The sequence below is a fragment of the Arvicola amphibius genome, chromosome 10 (assembly GCF_903992535.2).
Source record: "Arvicola amphibius chromosome 10, mArvAmp1.2, whole genome shotgun sequence".
Classification (NCBI taxonomy): domain Eukaryota; kingdom Metazoa; phylum Chordata; class Mammalia; order Rodentia; family Cricetidae; genus Arvicola; species Arvicola amphibius.
In genome coordinates, this window is record NC_052056.1 from 119,016,223 (window position 1) to 119,025,358 (window position 9,136).

The following is a 9,136-nucleotide window of genomic DNA, read 5'->3' on the forward strand; positions in this document are numbered from 1 at the left end:
GGCCGAGCCGTCATGCCAACCCGATGTTGTGTGCTTTTAAAAGTTATTAGAGCTTCAGTGTTTTCCCTTAACTAATTTGTTCAGGGCAACCTGAGCTGGAGAAATGCCCAGTCCCTCCTTCCTCTGTCCTGTGCACCAATGTCAAATTCTAAAGTGATACGCTCGATGATGAGTGATGAGTGGCAGGACCGGGGAGAAGTCATCAAAGGCATACTTACTGAGAACATGGTATACACTGGGCCATGTAAACAGAGAGCAAATTGGATAGAGATCTGCTCTCATGAAACATGTATTCTTGTGGGGGAGATAGGCATGAAGCCAGTGGGTAAACTCATGGTGGTTGCTTGGGTTCTGAGTCAAGGTGTTTTTGTTTTTACTTGAGATCTACCCATGATGCCATTCCAAGGTCTCCATTTTAACTCAAGTACTGAGAGTTTGGGTCATTTATTTCTCCATCCATCATCCATCCATCCATCCATTCATCCATCCATCCATCCATCCTTCATCCATCTATCTATCCGTCCATCTGTGTAAGGTGTTGGCTGACCCTATTGAGTTTCATTAACAGAAGAAAGTCCAGGGTCACCCATCCTCACATTTTGTGACTCAGAAGGTCTGAATGAAGCCATCTTCTGACTCCCTGCCGATCCCTCAGCTGAGAGTTCTGTGTGCTGGGTTCCAACATCTCTGTCTGTGGAGACGCCACAACATTGTCTTGCATTAACTCAAGCCAGCAAGGGATATGACCCACTTGGGAACTGTGACCATATTTGCTCAATGGAATCAGTGACTTGAAAAGTGGCCCTGGGAAGCTTCCAGCTCTGGAATCCACCCAAATTCCTCTGAGTATTGGATGACCTTCAGAGAGCCATCTGCCTAGTATGCTAAGAGAGAAAATTAGAGAAAGTGGGGAGACGTGGGTTATGCAGACGGATAAGATTGGAAGTAAGAGATTTCGTACTTCAAGCACTGAGCCAACTGCTGTGTAAGGCAGACAGACAGGAGGCCACAGTTGGTATTTCCCTAGTTAAACCTAAGCAGGATTGGGGGTTGCCCCATGTACAGCCACGGACTTAGAGCAGCTCAGGTCTCCATCCATGGCTACTGGAAGCATAAGCTTTCAAGCCACGGCTCTGCCTTAAAGTCAGGATTCTGAGCTCATCACTAAAACCATTTTATCCCCAATTAAAACAACCCCCCCCCACCCAAACAAACAAACTAAAGCAGTTTCTAGAAAATACTAAAAGAGCAGGGCTTCCTGCAGTACTATACTGTATGGGTGGCCAGATTCAGGAAAAACTTCCCTGTTACTCAAAAGAATTAGCTGGATTTGCAGGGTGGCAAGTGTCCTTGAGCAGTCTTGCTGCGCGCACATGCGCGCTCTGAAGCAGAATCCTCAGGTCCTCGGGTAGTCCCATTAGAACACTTGACGTCTGGTTATGGCTCTTTCCACCACCAGGGAAGCTAACCTCATCCCAGACAATAAAAAGAATGAAACCAGGTCTTCCCCCTGGACACACACTGAGACTGCATGCAGTGCTTTGACCATGCCTGACCTGAAGCCTGGACCCTGTGGTAGAATTCCTTTATAGTGTGATGATGCATGGGAAGACTTGAGAATCCTCAGGTCCTGTGTTCAGCAGGAACCCAGCTTGGGAGTTTTCCCGAGCATTCTGCACCAGGTCTTTCTGGGTCTTAAAGACTGGAATGTATAATTTTATGATTTTCCAAACTGTGTTCCGACCTTTTTCTTATTATTCTTCCTCCCCGTCCCACCCCCTTTTAAACTTGTAATGAATCTGGAAGGGATCAAAAACTTAAAAATGGTTCCTTTTTGCCTTTCTTTTTCTCTTGCCAAGGGTACCCTGCAGCTGTACTTTCTGTTATTGAAAAGGGGAACGCCCTAGTTAATAATAATAATAAAAAATCCAAAGCTATGAGCCCAGCCGGCAACAGTGAGATCTTTGGGTTTAAGGTCTGATGGGCTGAAGGAAGATTGGGAGGAGGAATCTAGAGAGGAGGTGGCAGGCATGAAAATGAGCCAAGGGTGGCAATGTCAAGAGTCCAAAAGCCCTAGCTAGTTGAAAGTTTTTTTAAAGTAAACACTGCAAAACATCTGGATGTCTTCAAACATCTGCGTGGTTGGCATTGTGTACACAGAACACCTGCAGAAGTGACTGCAAGAGTTTCCTTGGGGGGGATGTTTTGAATTTTTTTTGGTACCAATGTTTGGGCACCCTATGGTTCCCAGATGTGTTGCAAAACGTCTAGCTAAAAATAAACGTACAATGCCGTGAGGCAGGCACAAGCCACACTGTGCAGGGAGGCTTCCACGCTGCCTGCTGGCATCACCTGGGGAACACAGTGACTTGTGCTGTGTGGCTGACGCCATTTCTACACTTAGCTATCCGTTTGAGGGGCTGTTTAATAAACCAACCCATGGGCTTTGCCGGCAAATGGGTACTTTAAATCCCAGTCCGTTCTCTGAGTGACAAGATAGTTAGCTTTTGTTAGTCCCTGTTCCCAGTTGGAGGGACGTATGTCTGCCTGGGTCGTAGCTCCAGCCAAAACACCTGGTACACTGCCTGGCACTTGGCAGAGCTCAGGCAATACCCGCTGGGTTGACAGATGAACGGCACTGACCATTGGAAAGCTGGAGAGCACAGAGACAGGGCGTCGTAGGCACAGGAAGTCAGTGCCCGCCCACTTTGATTTCTGTTCCTGTCGCTTCTCTGAGGTTCATTCCTGCTCTGAGAAGTGGGAGCAAGGACAGTCACATTGAGGGGCTTTGTAAGACAGAGCGGAGTCACATCGTAGGTGGCGTCGTGAGTAGTTTCTTCCTCATGGCGTTTAGTCGAACAGCTAGCTTCATGACTGCTGACCATGCAAAAAAGATGCGTGACCGAGACAATTGTACTTCTCAAAGACAGCCATGGTTTCCTCACCTCCCCATCCTTCCTCCCCTTCTCCTTCCTTCCTTCCTTCCCTTCCTCCCTTCCTCCCTCTCTCCCTCCTTTCGGTAACAAAACAATTGCCACTGATTGAGCTCACCCCAGACAAGCCTACAGCATACACACAAGCCTATATCTTCATGACAAACCCCAAAAGACACAATCTACCGGGAGCCTGAAGTACAGTCTCATCTAAATAAGACAGAGGAGACCAAGGTTAAGTTAGCCCACACCACAAAAACACTTCCGACTCCCAAAGGTGGGCTGCAACCCTCCTGTCTGACCCTGAAGAACATGGGTTGAAGGCCACCCTGTCCCTTCTGTGTGACTCACAGCGACTGTCTCTTTACATCTTCCAGGGACTCAGTATCCACAGTGACTACATACCACCTATGTGGGATAGCCATAGTCTGCTGGGCGCTGACCAGGCCTCCAGGGCTCTGAGACACCTGTCCCCATTGACAAGTGAGAAACCCCGAGAGGATTAGCACTCAGGAAGCTGAGGCAGGAGGATTGCAAGTTCTAGGTCAGCCTGGGCTACAGAATGAGGCCTTGTATCAAAACACATAGAAACAAACAAATGTTCAGATAAGTTAAACTCAACTACACTGCACATGTTAACCGTGATGGTTAGTGGTTCTGGCTACCACACCGCACATGTTAACCGTGATGGTTAGTGGTTCTGTCTCCCAGAAGGGGGCTGATGGAGTTTTCTTTCTTGACACAGATCCTTTGACTCCTCACCCTTCTCTTCTTCCCCTCCTCATTTCTTATACACACACACACACACACACACACACACACACACACCCCACATGATCAAATCTGGAGCAAGAACCCTCTCATTGGGCTGCATTCCCAGTTTCATATGTCATTTGTCAACATATGTTGATCAGAAAGAGATCAGGAGACGAGAAATGATAATCTCTAATCGGGAGGGTCAGATCTGCCCCAGGGAATGGGTGTGTTTGAAATGACAGCCTGGCAGATACCTTCAGGTATGGCCTCCCTGCAGGGAGCAGCTGGCAGCAGCTAGAGACCAGTTCTTCCAAGAGAATGATGTACCATGTTGTCTTGGCTATGAGCAATACTCTTTAAATTATCAGGGGACTAATGACATGAATCTTTTTTCTTCTTCTTCTTCTTTGTTGAGTTTTGGAATGCATACATGTGACATGTTTTGAGCAAATCCATTTCTCTTTTCTCTCCTCAATTTAATCTTATCATGGGGGTGAGGTCTGCATCACTAAACTGCATCAGAAGTGAAGAGATGGTTGTTGGAGGGTGGACTCCCCCTTTCCACTTCCCCTACTCCAATCCCTGACAATACACTAAGAGAAAAATAAAATGATTCTTGCCCAAATGTGTTGAGGGCTCTTAGCCTAAAGACTGGGTCTTAGTAAGTTTTTGGCCCCCTGAAAGTTGTAGAAAACTGTGTGTGCATACAATTTTCAAAACATTCTATTTCTGCAAATTCTTCTAGGAAATGACCCATGCCAGCACATTGGTTAGCTCCCAAGAGGGCCAACAGTCCCAAAGTGCCTAATGGAGACTCTTATCTCCATTACCCTGTTCTGAGACTAAGTAGTGCACAGAAGAGGGACATGACCCAGTTCACAAGACACAGAGACACAGGGATTGATATTGACTCAACAACTAATAAAGGGGATTTGTTCAAAATTACATTCATCCACCCACCCACCCACCCACCCATCCATCCATCCATCATCCACCTACCCATCCATCCATTCATCCACCTACCCACCCACCCAACCAACCACCCATCCACCCACCCATCCACCCACCCACCCACCCACCCATCCATCCATCCATCATCCACCTACCCATCCATCCATTCATCCACCTACCCACCCACCCAACCAACCACCCATCCACCCACCCATCCACCCATCCATCCATCCACTCACCCATCCATCATCAATCTACCCATGCATCTATCCACCATTCACCCACTCATTGACCCACCTGTCAATCCATCGTCCATCCACCTATCCATTGCATGGGATGCTTATTGTTTCCTTCATGCACTGTGACATTGATGAGTAGACACTTTACAGTGAGAAGGTCGGATCACTAGTCACAGAGCCACCATTATCATAAGGCCTTGGGCAAGCTTCTTACCCTCTGTGTTCCTTTTCTCTCAGGTATAAAACAGGACTCCTAGCCCACCTCATAAGGTTGCTGTGAGGATTGAGTGGGTCACCTTGTGGGAAGTGGTTAGAACACAGCCAGGCATTGTCAGCATCACATGTATTTGTTGTTATTATTGTTTCTGGCACTACTGTTGTTTTTATTATTGCTGCACGTATACCAGGTTTGGGATGTTAGAGGACAGATGAGATAATGTACAAGAGGGGGAAACAATGGTACTACTAATGTTATCATTAATAATAAGGCTGGCGATGATGATGATGGTGATGATGATGCTGATGGTGATGATGATATGCTTTTTGGCACTTTTCTGTGTACTAGGCTCTGGATTAATTGCTTAGTGGACACATTTTCTCATTTAATTCTCAGTGTTCCTTTCTGTAGGAAGTGCTATAGAGGACTTCGTTACATTTTGTAGATGCAGAGATTAACTTAGTTCAAGGTCACGAGTTTGGCTTAAAAGTCATAGCCCCAACCATGGCCATGGTGGTCCACTTTCTTTCTTTTTCTTTTTTTGCTCAGAATGGAGGTTGGAGTTGACAGCCCCTAGTGTAGGCCCGGTGGCTATCTCTGGTCTCGGCTGTGGTGTAGGGTGGCTAATTTCTTTCCCGTCTTTGCAGATGAGGAATGCTCCAGCACTGAGCACCCCTATAAGAAGCCGTACATGGAGACATCCCCCAGCGAGGAGGATGCCTTCTACCGCCCGGGCTATCCCCAGCAGCAGGGCCTGAGTGCCTCTTACAGGACTGAGTCGGCCCAGCGGCAGGCCTGCATGTACGCCAGCTCCGCACCACCCAGTGAGACAGTGCCCAGCCTGGAGGACATCAGCTGTAACACGTGGCCCAGCATGCCGTCCTACAGCAGCTGCACGGTCACCACAGTGCAGCCCATGGACCGCCTCCCTTATCAGCACTTCTCCGCTCATTTTACTTCCGGGCCCCTGGTCCCTCGGCTAGCTGGCATGACCAACCATGGGTCTCCTCAGCTCGGCGAGGGAATGTTCCAGCACCAGACATCAGTGGCCCATCAGCCTGTGGTCAGGCAATGCGGGCCTCAGACTGGCCTTCAGTCTCCAGGGGGCCTGCAGCCCCCAGAGTTCCTCTACTCTCACGGCGTGCCCAGGACCCTGTCCCCTCACCAGTATCACCCGGTACACGGCGTTGGCATGGTGCCAGAGTGGAGTGACAATAGCTAAAGGCAGAATTTAGCCAGAGAGAGAGGGGCAAGAGAGAGAGGAGAGGAAAAGAGAGAGAGAGAGAGAGGAGGGACAGTAGCAATGAGAACCCCACAGATGAGAAACTCATGTGACCTCTTGTCACCTCTGTACCTGAGGCTCCCAAGGCCACTGATCTGATCAGTGACGTCACCATTCCGAAACTGTGGCTCTGTCGTTTTTTGCTTCAAAACCTACAAAACAGGAAAAGAGACTAGTCCCACCCCCCACAACCTCCATCAGCCAGGTGCACCCACAGCGCCCCAGCTGTCTTCCCCGATTGTTTCTTTTGGGTTCTAGAACACACTGCCTCATTGAGTGTTTGACCCCGGCGCACAGTGAGAGACATTCTGTGTCTTGGTGTTAATGTTGACTTTGTTATATAATAAATAATAATATATTTTTTTCTTTGAATTTTCTTACTGGGACCCAGTCCCTTAATGGAGGGAGAACAGAGACAGATATGTCTCAAAACAATTCCTTTTGGGGCTTCCCTCCAATAAACGAGCTAAGATGTACATTCAGTTACCGTCCTCTAACGAAAATACCTACCTCCGTCTCGCGAGATGTCTACGAAGGTCCCAGAGGTACCTGCTAGCTTTTGGATTGGGTTTTGCTTTGTTTTTCCCCTTTCGGTTTTGACCTGCCCTCCCCAGCTTCATGGCATTCAAAGTTGCCTTCTACTGAGCGCATGGAGTTAGGACGTTGGACTTCATCTGCCTTCTCGCCTGCCACCTCGCCTTTCAGCGTCTTTCCCCCCAGCTCCAGGTCTCTCCGTCTGTGGCTAGGACGGGGCCTATGACTTCTCGGCTGGAAACCTTGCTTCGACAAACTGAAAGAGCCCTGGTGACAGAGGGGAACAGAACTGGGATTCAGATCAGGGGGACAAGCTCCCCGTTTCCAAGATGTAGGGGAGGGGAAAAAAGCGAGAATAAGTATACTTCGTGGTTAAAAAGCAAAGCAAAGAAGACAACCAGGAAGTCAGCCCCAGGCTGGCTCAAACAGCCCCTGTGGCGAACAGGATGCACAGCTAAAACGGCTCCAAGTGCTGAAGGAGAGGAAGCCATATTACCAGTGCCTCCGCCTGCAAGAAAATGCCCCAGCACCAGTCACCTGGGACACAAACCACAAGCATCAAAAGTTGAAAAACAGTATTAAAAAAGTGTGTAAGTACTACAGTATTGTAGGGTTTCTCAGATGTAATATTTTACTAGTACTATTTATTTATAAATAGGAATTCTAATTAAGTAGTAACAGGAAACCCAGCCTGGGGGCTGACCCAAGACCTTTTAATTTTATTGGTACTCAAAACTAAGTTTGTGTTTTTTCCTCTCTCTCTCTCCTGCTTTTAAATGTGTTTCCCTTTCTTGGTCTTTTTTTTTTTTTTTAAGGTTTTGTGTCTTTTCTTTTTTTCTTTATTTTTTTCTTCTCTCTCTCTCTCTTTCTCTCTCTCTCTTTTTTCTTTCTCTCTTTCTATCTTTCTGACCCTAATAAACAGAACAGGGTAATCTGTGTGGTTGAGGATGCGGAAAATCAGTGAGCGAGTGAGTGTGTTTGCACGTGAGTGTCCTATGCAATTTTTGTCTTTTTGTGTCTCTAAGAGGGGGGGTGGGTGAGAATCAAGTAACCGTTTCTTACATTTGTGTGCCCATTAATGCCTAATAAATACCATGTGCTTAAGAGAATACACAAGACGTGAACACCTGTTTTTTGTTCGTTTCTCTGTTTTCTGCGGCTGAATAAGGGGATGGCTGTTGGGCAGAGGGAGCAGGGAGGCTTGTGGCTGCCATTCGTTCTGTCCTCCTGACCTTCAGGGGTATTTCAGACCTACGGCTCCCAAGTAGGGTGGAGTGAAATACATTATACACAGGATTAGAATCTTGGGGTGTGATGTGTTTAAAACTGAATTTACCTGGGTATTAGAACCAAGGACCTTCAGGAATCCAGTCTGGCTGTCTGACAGAAACAAGTTAAGGGAGGAAGGGGTTGATTTCTTTTCAGGATTCTGGAAGGTTCTGTCCATGCTTGTCTGGCTCCACTGACTGAAGGAGAATGTTGTGGAGGTGGTTCTTCGGTTCATGGGGGACAGGAAGCCCCCTAGTGATCCACTTCTGACTGGCCACAGCTTCTCAAGAGAGCAAGCCCACCAGGAGCAAATACTCAAAATAGAAGTGGATAACGTTTCACAATCAAACCATAACACAAGCTGGTCTCAAAGTGGGTGGTATATCCTACAAGCTACTGCCTTGGCCTGGGTTTTCTGAGGTGTCTTTTCCTGAACTATTTTTAGGTCAGCTGCGTTGAGAGGTTCTCCATCCAAACAACTTATGGGCCAGTGGGTTTTTTTTTTAATTATTTTGTTTGAGGCAGGCTCTCTCTCATGTAGTTCTGACTGTCCTGGAACTCTCTCTATAAATACTAGGCTGGCTCGTAATTCACAGAGATCCTCCTGTCTCTGCCTCCTGAGTTCTGGGATTAAGTACGTGCACCACCACCACCCTGCTGGACCAGTATTTTTTTTTCTTTAAATCCAGAAATTTCAGATTTGTGCATCTGTCACTCATGACAGATGGAGCAAGCAGCAGATTGGCCGAGAAGTAGTACTGGCGGGGGATGGGGAGCTGTTTGGGCAGGGAAAGTGGCCGATCTGCAAACGACCAGCTTCCACCTCCAGCCAGCATCCGTATTTTGTACTTCAATCGTGGCTACTGTGGAGTTTTTTATTGAACCGGCAGGGCTGGGGTGTGATACCCAAACGATCACATCTTTTCACTGTGTGTCTGTCAAGAGGTACAGAGGT

At 47.5% G+C, this 9,136-nt stretch overlaps 1 protein-coding gene across 1 annotated transcript in view; it reads left to right on the plus strand.

Moving 5' to 3' along the window:
* Tbx5 (T-box transcription factor 5) overlaps positions 1–6,318 on the plus strand; it is a 43,629-nt gene extending 37,311 nt beyond the window's left edge. Inside the window, exon 8 of the mRNA XM_038346382.1 lies at positions 5,744–6,318. Coding sequence (XP_038202310.1) covers positions 5,744–6,318 — 575 coding nt within the window. The remainder of the gene's footprint in view (positions 1–5,743) is intronic.
* Positions 6,319–9,136: the final 2,818 nt, after the last annotated feature.